The sequence below is a fragment of the Hemiscyllium ocellatum genome, chromosome 3, assembly GCF_020745735.1.
Source record: "Hemiscyllium ocellatum isolate sHemOce1 chromosome 3, sHemOce1.pat.X.cur, whole genome shotgun sequence".
NCBI classification, from domain to species: Eukaryota; Metazoa; Chordata; class Chondrichthyes; order Orectolobiformes; family Hemiscylliidae; genus Hemiscyllium; species Hemiscyllium ocellatum.
Genome location: NC_083403.1, coordinates 19111670 through 19130220, shown reverse-complemented (window position 1 = coordinate 19130220; position 18551 = coordinate 19111670). Strand labels below are relative to the sequence as shown.

At 40.7% G+C, this 18551-nt stretch overlaps 1 protein-coding gene across 1 annotated transcript in view; it reads right to left on the bottom strand.

Annotated features, from left to right (window-relative positions):
* The window catches only part of mrps5 (mitochondrial ribosomal protein S5), a 139816-nt gene that overhangs the window by 68268 nt on the left and 52997 nt on the right, over nucleotides 1-18551 (bottom strand). The window contains exon 5 of the mRNA XM_060855883.1: nucleotides 7701-7735. Coding sequence (XP_060711866.1) covers nucleotides 7701-7735 — 35 coding nt within the window. The remainder of the gene's footprint in view (nucleotides 1-7700; nucleotides 7736-18551) is intronic.

The window sequence follows — 18551 nt, the reverse complement described above, 5'->3', positions numbered from 1 at the left end:
TTGGAGTTTTTTTGGATGAGGTTACAGGCTCAGTTAACTTCCAGAAGAATTGATACAATTCAAGGCAAGATGAGGCAAGCTATCAGGTTTAGAATAAAAAGGACATTGGCAATACGGAGCAAAATTGGCTCAGTGATAGGGTACAGCATTGTGGTCAATGGACACTTGTTGGGTTACAGAAAGGCTAATAGGAGACCTGATAGAGGCTTTCAAAATTATGAGGGAGCTCAATATAACAGATAGGGAGAAACTATTCCTGATTGTAAAATAATCAAAAAACCAGAGGGCACAGATTTAAAGTCATTTTCAAAAGAAGCACAAGGGGATGAAAACCCTTTTCGTCACAGGAGCAGCTGGGGTCTGGAATGTACATTCAACTGAGGCACTCAAGAGAGCACTGGACGAATATCTGAACAGAAATAAAATGCAGAGGTCTGGGAAAATGCAGAAGGTTGCCAGTGGTAACAATGTTCAAATTTAGGGCGGCACGGTGGCACAGTGGTTAGCACTGCTGTCTCACAGCGCCTGAGACCTGGGTTCAATTCCCGACTCAGGCGACTGACTGTGTGGAGTTTGCACATTCTCCCCGTGTCTGCATGGGTTTCCTCCGGGTGCTCTGGTTTCCTCCCACAATCCAAAGATGTGCGGGTCAGGTGAATTGGCCATGCTAAATTGCCCGTAGTGTTAGGTAAGGGGTATATGTAGGGGTATGGGTGGGTTGTGCTTCGGCGGGTCGGTGTGGACTTGTTGGGCCGAAGGGCCTGTTTCCACACTAAGTCTAATCTAATCTAAGGGCACAGCAGAGACAAAGAACTAAATATCCTCTTTTGCTGTAACATTGCTATAATCTTGAGAATGGACTAGAATTAGCTTTCATTTCATTGGAAAGACACGTGCCCAGACAAATTCCTTTACCCTGCACAGGAGTGGATCTGTGTATGAATACATACGCACCTTCTAGCAAGGCTGAGAGAGCCACATTGCAAGCCCAACGAAACCTTAAATCACTGTTAGTGGAATTATTAGCACACTTGGAATAGTTGAACAAGTGCTGTTTAATTTCATCTAAAGTTGGACACTATATCCTGAGTTTGCATGCATAGTCTTTATGAATACATGCAGTACTCTGTTGGTTGTGAAGGTTATACTGTTTGATATGATCAGCCAGTCATTGAGATAAATAGCCTAAGTACCTGGCATCACACCAGCACCAAAATTCATTGTTCATTTATGCAGAACATCTCTTTTGCCTTGACAGCTGCATTCTGTCATGATAACATGCGACAATACAATATAGTAGGAGTGTGAAGTGGTTAGCTTCCCCTATAGATCAAACCCTTAGGAGATCTCATCCTTCGAGGCAAATTTGAGGCAGACTGGGCACTTTTCATCACCAAAATAATAAGCCTTAAGGTTATGCATGAGGATGCACTATATCTGATCAGTACAGCCATTATCCAGTAGGGTGGCTTTGACGTGTCCTATTTTGAACTGTAGCTTGTACCATGAGCGAATGGCTAGAGTCTTGTTCACAAGATTCTTAGATAGTCTTACAGGATTTTGACCCAGTGATGAAGAAGGAGCGCTAATAAATGCCTAACCCGACTATACAATTAGGGGCTACAGAAAACATATTCACATTTCCAATGACATTTAAAATCCTGCTTGGTTTAGATAACATAAATGAAGAGAAACTGATTTATGTTCCCAATGGCTGAAGGGTCAGAGTGCGCCCAGACTGATGGTGATTGGCAAAACAGTCACTGACCACACAAAGAAAAACATCTAATTTCAGTAGCAAGTAGTTCGGATTTAAAATTCACTGTCTGATTAGATGATGGAAACAGATTCAAAAGTAATTGGATTAACACTCGAAGATAAAATCATGGCAATCTGAAGGAAGCAGATGAAAGTGAGTGACTGGAATGAAGAGCTGACGCAGCAACTGACTAGACTGAAGAGCTGACGCAGCAACTAACTAGACTGAAGAGCTGACGCAGACCTAATGGGCTGCATGCTCTTGTTATTTGTTATACCATTCTACAACAAGTAGAAAGAGACCCATTCATTGTCTTAGGACAGAAGGTACATCCTTCTAGCTGAATACTCCACACAACTGTCAATACATAATCATGTAGTTAGCAAAGACTAACCCCAAAAACTTCAGCCAAACTTTCAGTCTGCTCCTTTCCAACTACCTGTCTATTTATTCGAGGTGTTTAACTTTTAATGCAGAAGAAAATCCATCAAGATTAAGAATCACTTTTATTTTCCACACTTAAAAGTAGTTTTAGACCAAATCTTCCAGAATGAAATTTCTCAGGTGCCATTTCAGAACATAGTGACAACAGAGCAGCATCAGAGTACATGCTGATGGTTTCTGCCACACTGCTTACAACATGGGTCATTTGGAAGTACAGAGACTGAGCATGGGCTCAGTAAAATTATATTATCCTTTCACTAAATTATTATAGTTTCTGAAATGAAAGTATAAATTTGGATTGCTTTAATCCTCCCTTTTGCCTGGGTTGTTCACTGTTCCAGCTCCAAGTGTTCTTTCAGGGTTATTAATGATTGCAAAAATAAAATGAAAATTTGCTGGCCTAAATTAGCTCTGATTCAATTCAACATAAGGTTGATATGTGCAAGAACTTCTAAATTGTAGTCATACTTGAAAAGCTCTATTTCCATTACAAACAGCAAATAATGACAACCTTCCCATTTACCTCCACTGTTAACTGTGATCACACCATTGCCCAAGACAGACCACTACAATTTGGCCTGAATCAGTGATTTGTTTACACTGATTGGTGGGCTCTAGCAACTAGATACAATAACATAGTTAAAGCTTGTGTGCAGACCTTGCTATTTCCCACTCTCTTAAAAAGGTCCATCAATGATCCAGGGAAAATCAAATTGTGTCCATGCTAAATTCTTTTCAAAAGTAGGTTTCTGTGAACAATGGGGGTTTGTAATGGTGAAGAATATCTTGGACAATGACAAGAGTATTCTCTCATATAACAAGAAAGATTCCTTTCAGGGCTTCAACAAATCTTCAGCAATTCATTGCAGGAACAAATGGGTTAGTAATCCTAGTGGTGAAAATCCAGCTAATGGAGGGTTCAGTTTTGCATTTTACTAGTCTGAAACTATAACTGCAGTAACTATCTTTGCTACAATACTTTACTTGCCAGGACAAAGGCAGGCAGCCTGTCTTATTCCTAAGTGAAGTCTTGTCAACACAAAGACACACAAAAGGTGACAATGTCTCCAGTACATGGAGATACCACTGCCAAGTTCCCCTGCAAGTCACTCACCATCCTGACTTGAAAATTTATTGCAGTTTCTTCATGTTTGGTGGGTCACACAAATTCTCTCCCTAATGGCATTGTGGGACAAACCACCATGTGTGGACTGCAGCAGTTTGAGAAGGCAGCTCATCACCTTCTCAAGGGCAACCAGGGATGGAAAATAAGTACTAACTCAGCCAGCGATGCCCACATCTTACAAATGGATAAAAGAATTTCTTCAGACTCTGACTTTCAGCAATGTAGTGATGACCAAATTATTATTCTCTTTATTGTCTCTATATTAAGAAAATATTACATACTTTGGACAGAAGGCAGTTAAAAATCAACTATACTGAAGGGGAAAGGGGTCCAATCAGGAAACAGAGGACTATTGAGGGAGACACCAACCATATTTCTTCCCAGCCAAAGCCCAAACAAGCAAAATTGTTAGTGTTTCCACCGTGCCTCAATCCCTACCTGGGGCTGAAATTAACAAGAAGGTGGGAAGCAGCCCATTAGTTTGCTACATAACGGTCTCAATTGGAGAGAAGGCAAGACAGGCCACTCTAGGTCTCATCCTGCACCAACCAAATTGTGCCCAGCAGATGGGCAGAGGGGAGGCATCTTTACTATTATTTCTAATTAGGACAGACATCTATCCTCGACTTGAAATTTGTGATTATATTATTTGTTCACAATTCTATAGACTCGGGTTGAAAAATAACATCTCTAAAAATGGATTTCAACTCTAATATAACCTAGAAATGATAAAAATGAGGAAGTTACACACCATGCATTAAAATATTATTAGAAGAATGGAGATAATAGACTCGAGGGATCCAAATTATGCTTGTACTCTTTAAGGACAATGTATTGTAGCTAACTACAGCGAACAATCAATTAATCACTCTTCTAAAACAAGGAAGAACTTGAAAAACAATTGTGCAGCAGTAAGATATCAGAGTCTTCCAAATGTATTTTGCCACAGCTATTAAGTATGTCATAACCAGGAAACCTTGTGTCCAATCCAGAAAGAATACATGTCCTATATATCCTAGTACTATTGAAAATAAAGGAAGAAAGCATGTTGTCAGGTCCCTGTGCCCCATGAATGGGTGTGTTTTGGACACCCAAAAACATTTATCTTCAAAAATAAAATGTTAACCACTCAGAAATTACAAACTATTGACAGTCATAAATGCATCAAAGAAGTGGGCTCAGTCAAGCTGCTCTTTCAGGGAGCTAGTATTGCCAGATGGACCAAATGGGACTCAAAGAACAGTGTGAAAATAGATGTGGAATATGACAAAGCATGAGCGCTAATTTGGGATTTTGAGACTGCTGGGAACTCATTTATAGAATCCCTACAGTATGGAAACAGACCATTTGGTCTAACAAGTCCACCAACCCTCCGAAGAGTATCCCACCCAGACCCATTCCCCTACATTTACCCCTGACTAATGCACCTAACCTACACATCCCTGAACACTATGGGCAATTTAGCATTGTCAATTCACCTGACCTGCACATCTTTGGACTGTGGGAGGAAACCAGAGCACCCAGAGGAAACCCACGCAGACACGGGAAGAATATGCAAACTCCACACAGTCAGTCACTCCTGAGGCTGGAATCGAACCCGGGTTCCTGGTGCTGTGAGGCAGCAGTGTTAAGCACTGAGCCACCGTGCTGCTCTATTGCAAAGGAGAGGGGAAAGGAGGCTGCTTTTGAAAATATAAAAGCAAGCTTTTTAACCAGGAAAGGAGAGGGTTTTGGTGAGACTAAATGGAGACTGGATGACTGCTTTACAAAACATCTCCACTCAGTCTGTTAGCGTGACCTGAACCTGACCTTTCAGTCACTTGCCATTTCAATGTACAATCTTGTTCGCTTGCTCACATTTGTGACCTAGGCCTGTTAGTGTCCACTGAGGCCCAAAACAAGTTGCAGCAACAGCACCTCATCTTTCTGCTTAGGAACTTTACATCCTTTAAATCCAAGTTTTGTTTTGTAAAATTTATGACCAAAAAAGTGTTAGAAATTCGGAAAAGACATTCAATGGGACAAAAAATACAAAAAATGTACCTCAAGTGCTGAAACAGTTTAGATCTTTAAGATCTTCTGGGAGCCAATTGGCTCAGGGGCTGAAGAAAATAAAGAGCAAAATCCACAAGTACCTTGCAAAAAGGTGCTAGGTATTCATTTACACATTCCTCGTGAATCTGTGGCTTCAATACTACTAAGTGGTAATACTTCCTCTAGCATGTAATGCAAGACTGTTAAATTGTATCACAGTAGGAAATACATGCATTGGTGTAAATCATGAGATATGGTGTTCCCTCTTTCCCCTGATCCATTCATTACAGGGACAAACTTGCTTTCTTGTAAACAATACAAATAGACACCTTTTTTGAAAAATTTTAAAAAAGCAAAGGTATGATAAAACTTGAAATAACTTGCATTGAGAGAAATAGTCATTACTATTAAGATGTACGTACTTGAGCTCCTGGTTTCCATATATCTGTAACATTACACAGAGGAAAATGCAGAAGACAGTTTTCTTATCAGCATGTGGTTACATTGAACAACTTGATATGAGTGTGCTAAAATCACTTTCATGCCTGGTGTTTATCTCATATGCCTCGGCCGCCTCGATGTCACTAAAGATGAGGACACTTCAGGCTACCGATAAAGATTTCTATTAAAATTCAAGGAGCCCCATTTTGTTGCATAGAGGCATGAATACTGGACAGGCTGTAGTACATGAGTCTGCACTGACAACTGAAAATACAAGCAGACCATTTCTGAGAAGGATAAAAATCTCCTTCCACATACTGTCCCTACATTTGCTCAGTCAGTAAAGAAGGTATTTGCCATTTCTAAAGCAGAGACATCCACATTCATTTTTTACGAACACATCTAACATCTTTGTTGAGTTCAGACTAGACCAAAGAGAAAGGAGACAGTATTTTCTCTCTGTCCTGTTATATAGTGATGTAGAATTGTCAGATAGAAATGCAAGTTCCTTTAAGATTCAAACACAACACCTTCAGAGTTTAAGGAGATTAGGTAATGCTCATTGGGCTCTAGGTAAGAATGGAGATCTTCACTAGTGGGGTGCTGTTTTCCAGATAGCATCAAAGTCACACAGCACAGAAGAGGGAAAGTGAAAACTGATGTTTGTACTCAACTATGGATACAGCAATCTCAAAGTCTTTGCTGTTTACTTCAACACATGGATATCAGTGTGTGAAACAATGATAACAAATGCCCTTTGCAACACATTTTAAAACACGGTTCCACCCTTAAAGAGGCACATCTTATTTCACTTGGGCTATTTATATATTTGTTTTGATTGTAACAATGCATCTTGCATGTTTGCTTTCTTGGTGCTTTTGTTTTGACACCGTAACTGTTTAAAACTATGATTTGGAGTTGCTGGTGTTGGATTGAGGTGTACAAAGTTAAAAAATACACAACACCAGGTTATAGTCCAACAGGTTTAATTGGAAGCACTAGCTTTTGGAGCGACGCTCCTTCATCAGGTGACAAACACCTGATGAAGGAGCAGCAGTCTGAAAGCTAGTGCTTTTGATTAAACCTGTTGGACTATAACCTGGCATTGTGTGATTTTTAACTTTGTATAAAACTAAGTTGAAAATGAAAGAATTAACAGCAATCTTGGTTTGTTCTAAATATTGCATCTATGTATGTCACTATGATGTTTTGCTATAAATTCTGTGTCCTATGATCCTACTTCACTAGCTACCTGATGAAGGAGCAGCTTCCAAATAAACCTGTTGGACTATAACCTGGTGTTGTGTGATTTTTAACTTTGTCCACCCCAGACCAACACCAGCACCTCCACATCATGTATAAAACTAGTGAAAGGGTCACTCGGTGAAGGCACTTGTCTCACAATGCAGTACTAATTCAGCTGTTTTACAATAAGCAGCTCTTCCTGGAGGCTTTTCCCTTTCTGGCTGGCGTTCTTTAACCGTAAAGTTTTCTTTCTTTTCAATCAAGAGTTTGAATCTCACACAGCAGCATCAGGCTAACTTCATGCAAAATCAGCTCTGAAAACTGATCACACTTTGATGTTTGCGACAAACTCCACCACAGCAGTTCAGACAAGTCATAACATTCTTAATAGAAGTTCATTTGGCCTTTGTACCAAAGCGAAAAGATCTTTACAAAAACTCTAGGTTCTGCACCCACATCCCTCCAAAAATTAATCTATCTTCCCTCAGGCCATACTCTCAGGTTTCACTGAAATCTGCTCACTAGTTTTTAAGAAACATTGTTTGACCATAAACAAACTAAAGGGCAAAAATATTACATCTGCCCAACTTCAGTGTCACAACTGAAATAAAAGGCTTAGATGTATTAGTTCATTAATTCAACAATTCTTACCTCGATCACTCTGGAGTCAAAATCTTCATAAGTTTCTGTAAGTAAAAAAAAAATGGGAATTTTCACTTCAATGAGCTTCTTGATAACACAATCAAATTACTCAATGTTAGGTTAATTCAAATTAAAATGTCTTGACTGCTGACAGTTCACAAGAACCAGTCTCTCTGCACTGACTATTTAAAGCTTCTAGATTACACTGCAAATGAAGAAACAAATTTGATTATAAAATTATAATCTAAAGTCAATTTTGCATTAAACTATTGAGATGTATGAGCTCAAGTTTCATTTCCAGCTAATATTAGACTCTTTTATATAAACAAAAATCAGATAGAATACACTCTTAATCAGTTTGCAATTTAATCTTCCATTCTTAATTTGCCTTCATTATCAATATATTTAAAACAATGTATTTTGTCGATTTCGGGAGTATCAAAGGGTTTCTCTCCATGAGATCCACTGAATTTTCTCATGGGACTTTATGCAGCTTACCTCATCACCCCTGTCCCTACGATACTGCTCTCGCACTACCTTGTGTTCATCAGCGGCAGAGTGATTGCCACTGCCAGGACTTTGAGTTTCCCACGGTCAGCTCCATATTTAAAGCACAGTTCAAAGGCTGCAGGCCAGGAAGAATCCTTCACAATTTCAAAGTGGAAACAGCTGCCCCCCAAATTGGTTAATAAAGGCAAGCTTACACTTTGCTTTTCTGATAGGGACCATGCTCATGCCGGACGGGGAGCATGACAACAGGATCCGTCCTCTTTTCTCAGAACTGCCAGAGGGACCAGATATTGCTAGCCTGGGCTGAAGATGCCAACAGGATCAGAATTCTTTCCATGGTCCAGGGAAATGCTTAGCAACACTAAGAAGATTTATTAGCCTTGCAGAATGCCCATAAGTGTCACCATCTTTTGTCTATGAGCTCACATTGACATTAACTCTGCCACTGGAACACCTCCCACCAAGGTCCATGGTCTACAACTTCCCCCACTGGCTCTCATCACTTCATCCCCCCAGACAACTAACCCTTCCTGCCCTTTGCGCTTCCTACCCAATCACTCCGCACCCTTCCCCATCTTTCTCCCAAATGCACCCAGCCACTCTCATCCCACACAAAATCCTTGCCGCAGTCCAAAAGAAAATCGAGCACAATACAGAGCAGAGACAGGTGGTGGGTGCCTGACATTTGCCCACTTACACCCAACAGAGAGAGAAAATCCTTGCTCGAGTTGGAGAGGTTAGAGATCCTTGATGTAGGTGATGTCAAGACAGCCATTTCCCAGCAACCAAGTAAAACCCATTGCCAAGTGCGGCACCTGTTTCTCCATTGCCACCACAGTGAACATACTCTTAACATGCCCGTACCTCAAACCTATTTCACAACTCACTCCCTCTCATCTCCTACAAGAACAAACAGCATCCATCTACACACACAATTTCCAGTCTGGAGAGAGTGTAGTTCCTTTTTTATTGCTTAGGATGACAGCACAGGCCCCTGAGAGGAACACTAAAAGTGGTCTCTTACACCCTCCATCAAATCTCACTAGAATATCCACGAAGACAGGGGAGTACATCCTCATGATCACATCACTGGCACAAACTTGATTGAGATTTTTGAAGTAGTAATGAAGAGAAGTAATGAGGGCAGAGCAGTGAACATGATCTACACGGACTTCAGTAAGGAGTTCAACAAGATTCCTCATGGTAGACTGGATTAGCAAGGTTAGATCAAATGGAATACAGGGAGAGCTAGCCATTTGGATAAGGAACTGGTTCAAAGGTAGAAGTCATAGGGTGGTAGTGAAGGGCTGCCTTTCAGGCAGGAGGCCTGTGACCAGTGGTGTGTCACAAGGATCAGTGCTGGGTCCACTGCTTTTCATCATTCATATAAATGATTTGGATGTGAACATAGAAGGTGTAAGTTTGCAGTTGACACCAAAATTGGAGGTGTGTGGTGGACAATAAAAAAAGGTTATCTCAGAGTACAATGGGATCTTGACCTAATGTCATTTACAAAATACCTTGCAGGAACTGTAACGAACACTACATTGAACGAACAGGCAGAAAACTAGCCACCAGGATATATGAACATCAACTAGCCACAAAAAGACATGATTCACTCTCACTAGTATCCTTACATACAAGACGAGGAAGGACACCACTTGGGTAACACACCCATCCTCGGACGAGTCAAACAGAGACACACATGAGAATTCCTAGCAGCATGGTATTCCAACCAGAACTCTATCAACAAACACATCGACTTGGGCCCCATTTACTACTCTGAGAAAAAGAACAGGAAATGACATTACCAACCCAAGGAAACCTAAACACACAAATTGAAAACGGGTCACTAACACCAGTGCTTCACGGGAGGCTCACTGATGATGTTACCCAGTAGGGTGACAAAACATCTGAAAAATGAACCTTCCAGCTCAGTGAGCAAACTAACATTCAGGCTGGGACTGCTTCCCTGGAACGTTGGAGGCTGAGAGGTGACCTTATAGAGGTATACAAAATCATGAGGGGCTTGAATAGGGTAAATAGATATTTTCCCTTGGGTGGGGGAGTTCAAAATTAGATGGCATAGGTTTAGGGTGAGAAGAGAAGAATTTAAAAGTGACCTAAGGGGCAACTTTTCGTGCAAAGGGTGGTGCATGTATGGAATGAACTGCCAGAGGAAGTAGTGGAGGTTGGTACAATTTCAACATTTAAACAACATCTGGAAGGATATATGAATAGGAAGATTCAGATGGATATGGGCTAAGCATTGGCAAATAGGACTAGATTAGGTAGGATATCTGGTTGGCATGGACGAGTTGGACCAAAGGATCTGTTGCCGTGCTATATATCTCTATGATTCTATGACACAGAACCCTAAATTGCTGGGCCACTATCTGCTCAGCCTCAGACCAGAAAGGACACCATGGAATCAGCTTTTAATAACGTCAAAATGCATAAATTGACATAGGAACAGGAGACAGGTTTGCCAAAGACATTCAGCAAATTAGACTGAAGGTTGAAGAAGTCCACCAATACTGTGGCACTCTGGCACGTGTGTGCCTACTATCTCCACGAACAGCCAGGTCCAGTGCACACAGTATCTGCAGGATATGCACAGTTATGTACTCCATCACAATAACCATTGGTTGCTCAGCACCAGTGGCCGGGATACAAGAGAAATTGGGACCTTAACCTCATTCCAGGTGCCCCTGCTTCACAAGGAGGCAGAATGATGACAGTAGCCAGAAGAAGCATCAAGACACTCTAACACTATAAGACTTTGGAATCTGTTGGCGAATTGAGGAACTTGGGTGAAACTTCTCAGCTCACCTGATTTTACTGCTGCTTAATAGCCATTCGGATTGATCTGCCATGTTCAACAACATGGTCAAGATCACTGGTGGCCAGGACGTATGGTCAATCTAGTTGGTCAAAGCAAGAGGTTCACACCCAACATTCTGTGATTACAGGTGCCTTAACTTGGGTTCACATTGTTCATGTTTAGAACTCACTCAGTTTAAAAACAAAAAAAAACTTATACCATGCACTCCAGGTTTGGTGATAACCATTTTTAATTTCCTAAACAAGGATTAGAAGCATTGAGTGAAATACTGTAGATGCTGGAAATCTAAAATAAAATCAAAGTACTGGAGAACTTCAGCATGTCAGATGGCAGAAACATGACAGAAACAAACACTTAACATTTTAAGTCCAATGTTCCAATGAAGAGTCATTTATCAATCTCTTAATACAAAATTGATATTATGAGTGAGTTGAAGATGTGCCATGATTGATGCCAACCTCTGGATAGAAGATGCAGGCTTTGCTGCCCCTGGAGTGTGCCCAGAGTTGTTTGAAATGTGAAAAAGTGAATACCAGAAGATGTCAAAGAGTTGCAGCTGCCAGATATCCACTCAGACTTTCATGTTGGGAATTAATCACCAGAATTTCCTTGAGCATTGCAATATAAGTGAGGCAAGATCAGGCAATAGGAGATGTTAGTGGATGGAAAAAGGCACTGCCGAAATAAACTCCTCACCTGATCACTTGGAAGATCATCATCTAATTGCTCAAACATTATTTGCAAAATTGGACTCTTCCTCAAAACTGAGAATCTCGTGTTTGGTCATACTTGCCCCAACTTTCTTACCATTGACCTTATCGTTCAGGGATTGAGAAATTTTATCACAATATTTGCTGATAATTTCAATATTGGGTGCAGGTTTCTTTCTTTCACCTTGGCATCTCTTAATAAATTCTTTGTGCCACTTCACTGTTTGTTTCTTTAGTCCTCTTTTAGTCAACTGGACCTCTGCCTTTCATTACATGCTTGTGTGCCCTGTGTGCCAATCTCTTACTTCATTTCTTGACCATGGTTGTGCGTTGATTTTGTACTACCCTAAATAATTCGCACTTTACCGAGGTTTTGAAATAAAAATTTCAAGTTTGCCTCACAAATTAAAAACCTTGGCATTTGATTCATGTTGTTCCCTCGAAAAAAAATCATGAATAGATTCCATGTTAGACCTTTTTTTGCAATTCATGTTACAAGTGAAATTATTTGTTCAATATCATACTAAGGACTTGGTATCACAGGATAACATTACTCAATGTTGATTAATGGAAAGCTGTGTCAACACAATAGACAGATTGCCAGTTATCGATCAATCTCTTCTTTCGTGCATCAGTCTGTTAGTATCCCCTATCATCATGAAACCTTAATGCAATATTGATTCAGGGATGAATTATCAATGTTGAATCAGTATGTACACCATTATGAAGATGATAATGCAACAAACTAGATGTACATATTGATGTGCTCTTTGCTTCCATGACTCTACAGCAATTTATTAACAATTTCTCAGGAAGGTTATACCCAGCAAAATTTTCAAAGGCACTTGGCACTTTCCCTACCATATAAGTTTTGTTTTTGCTTTGTTTTCTTCCTTTCTTGCTTCATATTTCTCCATTGTGTGGATGTCACATTTATAGCTTCCATTATGGAAAGATCAACCTAAACTGAAAGTGTACTTTACGAATATCAAACTGTGGATGCCATCTCATTGATCAGTACATCAGTGAGAAGTCACTTTATTTTGGGGAACCAGGTCTCATAAAGCGTTACATTATCATGCATCCATTACTCCAATATCAGAATTAGAAACCAATTTTTGATTCAAGGACAACCAGTAGCCTATGATTTAAATTGTTACTTAATGCAAGGTATGATACGATGCTGTAAAGCTGTATGCTCAGTGAGAATGAAACAAGGATATTCAACATACACAAGCACATACTCTTAGAACAGCATGCTCTAAAGCCAACCAGAGAACAGACTACTAAACAAAATTGTAGGCAAAACTCAGCAGATGAGAAGGCAGGTTAACACTGATTTTGGTGATTCTTCTTCAGAAGAGTCCTTTCTCCCCACAGATGTTGAGTTTCACCAGCAATTTCTGTTTTTGTTGCAGAGCTCCAGAATCTGCATTTCTTTATTTTGCTTAGAACAAACTATAGAGTCATAGTCATAACCTCCCAACTCCTGTACTCAATACTCTGACCAATAAAGGAAAGCATACCAATTGCCTTCTTCACTATCCTATCTACCTGCGACTCCACTTTCAATGAGCTATGAACCTGCTCTCCAAGGTCTCTTTGTTCAGCAACACTCCCTAGGACCTTACCATTAAGTATATAAGTCCTAGGAGAAAGTGACGACGGCAGATGCTGGAGACCAGAGTTGAAAAGTGTGGTGCTGGAAAAACACAGGCCAGGCAGCATCTGAGGAGCAGGAGAATCGACATTTCGGGCATAAGCCTGAAGAAGGGATTATGCCCGAAACGTCGATTCTCCTGCTCCTCAGATGCTGCCTGGCCTGCTGCATATTTCCAGTGTATAAGTCCTGCTAAGATTTGCTTTACTCAAGTTCTCTGTGCAACAAGATAGGATCAAATAAGTTATTAAATAAGAAAGGCATTCCTCATAGCAGTGATCATAGTATGGATTGAATTTTATATTCAGTTTGAGAAAGATAAGAGAGGGGCCAAGGCTAGTACAGCAAACTTTGTTTTAACCGGCAGCCGCAATGAACCGACAAAGATCATATCCCTCAAATACCATGGAGCTTATAGTGTTATGCTGCCCAACTATTACAGTTCTAATTTATTTTTCTCAAAGTAGATACACTTCTTGTTCAAGTGAAATATCAACACTTGATTCAACTGAGTCAATCCCTCCTCAAACACCACAATCTACCGCGATGTCCGGGTAGTTAGTTGACAGTGCAAGTGAGAAGGCTCTCTGCCGTTAAGTTTGATTTAAGGCAACTCTGCATTATTATTTAAACTATAAATAAGGTATAAGTGATGTGCATATCCCCTGCATTATGTTCCTACTACTTACTATGTGTTTCTACTTTGATTACATAGACCTCTTATCTGGAATATTTGATCAATTGGCACATTCCTGGTCCAACTGGTGACGGTTAATAGAACAGTTTGTTGTATGTTAAAAACTTACAAGAAGCAAATATGAAGACTAAAGTGCATGGGCAAATTATGATAAAGCAAAAAAGAGATGCAGAGCAGATATTTAAGGGGATATTTCAGAATACAAGGAACAGATACATTCCCAAAATGTTCACAATCAATGGTTATCTAAAAAAATTTAACAGTATCAAAGTTAAAAGAAAAAGTATATAATTGCATGAAGATGTATGGCAGGTCAGCAGATTGGTTAGAGTGCAAAAATATGTACAGAAAGACATAATAAACAGGAGGGGAAAAGTGACTTACAAAGAAGGTTAGTTAAAAATAACTATCTATAGAATCCTTATTTGTGCACGCTGGCTCAGTGGTAGCACTGCTGGCTTAGTGCCAGGAGACCAGGTTTGATTTTAGCCTGGTAATCGTCTGTGTGGGGTTTGCACACTCTCTTGTTGGCCTGGGTTTTTCCCAGTTAGGAGAAAGTTAGGACTGCAGATGCTGGAAAAGCACAGCAGCTCAGGCAGCATCCGAGGAGCAGGGGAAATCGATGTTTTGGGCATAATCCCTTCATCAGGAATGGGCTTCTGGGCCGAGAGATAAAATGGGGGGCCCACAAGCCTCATTCCTGATGGGCTTATGCTCGAAACGTCGATTCTCCTGCTCCTTGGATGCTGTTTCAGCAGTACACTCTCGACTCTTTTCTTCAGCTACTCTGGTTTCCTTCGCAGTCCAAAGATGTGGGATTGGTGGTAAACAGGAGTTACGGGAAAGGGAGCAGGGCACTGGGTCTGGGTGGGACGCTCTTCGGAAGCCCAGTGACTCAACGGGCTGAATGGCTTCTTCTGCACTGTAGGGATTCTATGATTCTAATATTTTTATAAATAAAAGTTAAAGGGAATGTTGATCCTACTGAAAGGGAAACTGAGGAATTAATAATGGAAAAAAAAGGAAATGGCTGATCAACTGAATAGATATTTTGTAGTATTCACTTATAGGATACAATGAACATCTCAAAAATTGCAGACGTGAGGTGAACGCGATAGTGACAACCCTTGACATCATGGCCACGTTCGATTGAATATGGTATCTAGGAGTTCTGGCAAAATTGGAATCAATGGGTATCAGGAGGCAAACTCTCGGCTGGTTGGAGTCATACCTGGCACATAGGAAGATGGTTGTGGATTGTTGGCGATCAGTCAGCTCAGCTTCAGGATATTTGCAACAGGGTAGCGTCTTAGGCTCAACCACCTTCTGCTGTTTTATCAATGACGTTCCCTCAATGATAGGTCAGACGTGGGGCGTTTGCTGATGATTCTACAATGCTCACCACCATTCGCGACTCCTCAGATAGAAGCAATCCATGTTCAAATGCAACAACATGTGGGCAACGTCCAGGTTTAGGCTGACAAGTGGCAAGTAATATTCATACCACACAAAAGGTCATGCAGTGACCATCTTCAATAAGAGACAAACTAACTTTCACCCTTTGATATTACATGGTGTTACCATCGCTAAATCCTCCACTAACAACATACTTGGGGTTCCCATTGACTAGAAACTGAACTGGACTCACTACCTAAACATTGGCTACAAGAGCCAGTCACACGCTAACATACTGCAGCGAGTAACACCTCCTGTCTCCCCAAGGTCTGTTCATCTCCCTAAGGCACAAATCAGGAGTGTGATGGAATACTCCCCTCTTGCCTGGATGACTGCAGCTCCAATAAAACTCAAGAAGCTTGACACCATCCAGGGCAAAGCAGCTCACCTGATTGGCACCAGATTGACAACCGTACCCTCTCACTACAACAGTACTGTATACCATCTACAAGAACCACTGCAGAAATTTGCCAAAGATTCTTAGACTGCACCACGATTTCTTCCATCTAGCAAGACAAGGGAACAGATACATAGAAAACAACCGTCTGCAAGTTTCCCCTCCAAGCCACTCACCATCCTGATTTGGAAATATTTTATTGGCCCTTCAGTGGCACTCTGTCAAATCCTCAAATTCTCTCTGTAACAACATTGTGGGTCAACATACAGCTGAATGACGGTAGCTCACCACCACCTTCTCAAGGGAAACCAGGGATGGGCAATGAATACTGGCCAGCCAGTGACACTCTCATATTATGAATGAATAAAAAGATTGCAAATCAGGAAATTTGGACGCACTCAAAAATTACCAGGGATTGGTACTGAATTGGAGCGTTAGTCTGACAATTCCCAGGTCCTGATGGAAGCAGCCACTAATAGAGAGTTCATGGACTGGCCTTAATTTTCCACAAGTGCCCAGATTCAAGGATGGTTTCAGTCAGATGGAAAAATCATGAGGTCAGCTACTTTATTCAAAAAGACATTAAACAGCAATCAGGAAACTAAATGTTGGTAACATCCTAGCTTAAAAAAAAAGACATTTTAGAAGCTGTTATTAAGGAGATTATGGCCAGACATTTAGAATCATTCAGCATGGAAACAGATCCTTTGGTCCAACTCGTCCACAAACAAAAGATTCCCAAACTAAACTAGTCCCATTTGCCATCGTTGGACTGTATCCCTTTAAAGCTTTCCTTTTCATGTACCTCTCCATATGTTTTTTAAATGTTGTAACTGTACCTGCATCTACCACTTCCTCTGGCAGTTCATTCCACATATGAACCACCCTGTATGAAAGAGTTGCCCCTCAGGTGCCTTCTAAATCTTTCTCCTCTTACCTTTAAAATATGACCTTACCTTTGCCACTCATGATTTTATAGACCACTATAAAGGTCACCCGTCAACCTCCTACATTGAAATGAAAAATGTCCCAGCCTATTCCAGTCTCTCCTAACTCAAATCCTCCAATTTTGGCAATATCCCAGTAAATCTTTTCTGAACCATCTCTAATTTAACAATATACTTCCTACCGCAGGGTGACTACCTGTAGAATTTGAACAGCAGCACTAGGAGCCACAGGCTCAGGTTAACAGGTAGATCTGAAAGACAGATCCAGAGTGCTCTGTTGTAATCATCAGGTAAAGTATTACATGAAAGTAACTTCAACAAGACTCATTACACATCTTTGCTGAGAGCCCAATTATCCAATTGACTGTTGAAGCAGCTACCACAGGGAAAACATTGCTCATTAATAGCTCTTGTTCCATGATCTATTCTGGCAATTGCAAAATTTTGTTTTCTTTTCAAATAAAAGTTAATTTCAAAAGCTTGCAGTTTCTGCTGATACTTTAAAAAGGGCTCTGGATGATTGGTTTTTTACAGATCTGCATACAATTTACAAGATGCATTGCAAAATTCAACCAAGCTCCTCAGACAGCATCTTCCAAACTCTGACCTCCCTAGTAGCATTGTGGGTCTAGCTGCAACACATAAACTGCAATTAAAGAAAATTCAATACCTTCTCAAGGGCAATCAGGGACAGCAACAAATGCCCAGCCAGCAACACACATGACGCAAGACTAAATAAGAAGAAAAATCCCAGGTTAGTTTTTACTGATCATTCCAAGTTAAAAACAAACCCAGGAAATGTGAAGGGCATACTAATGATTTTACTTTAATCGTTCCTGGTACATTAGCATCACTGGAGGTGCCAGCATTTTTGCTCAGCCCAATTATTCTTGAGCAGGTTGTATTGTGCCATTTTCTTGAACCCCTATTGCCTCTAACATGCAGGTAGACCCATAGGGCCATTATTGAGTTCAAGGATTGACCCCAGTGGCAATGAAGGAATGACGATATCATCCCAAATTGAGTCTGAGATTTGAAGGAGTACGGCAGCTCATGGCCTTCCAGGTGTTTGCTTCCCTTGTCCTTTACAGTGGTAGAATGTGTGCCTGGACTTTCAAAGAAACCTTGGGTGAGTTGCTGCAGTGCGCCTTTTATATGGTGCACAAAACTGTCACTGAACACTGATGATTTTGAAGGTGATTGGTGGGATGCCAATCTGCTTTTTGCAGGATAGAGCTTCTTTAAAAAGCTCCTGCTTCCTCCATGTAAGTGGAGATTATTCCACCACACTCTAAACTCGTGTAGATGGTGGATGGTTTTTAGCAGTCAGGAGGAGACTTGGACAGTGCAGAATTTCCAACCCATGACCTACTCTTTCAGCTACAGTTCATATATAGCTTCTCCAGTTCAGTTTCCACTTCAGATCAAAACAAATCAAATTTTCACTGGTCACTTCCCACTATATTGATAATAAGAGACTCTATAATTGCAATGCCTGAGGGGTGATGGTTAGATTCACTCTAGTCAGGGATGTTCATTGTCTGACGCTTGCAAATGTTAATTGCCACTTATCATCCCACCCAGAATGTTGCCAAGGTTTGTTGCCATGAGGGCACGGTCTGCATCAGAGTGTGAGGGG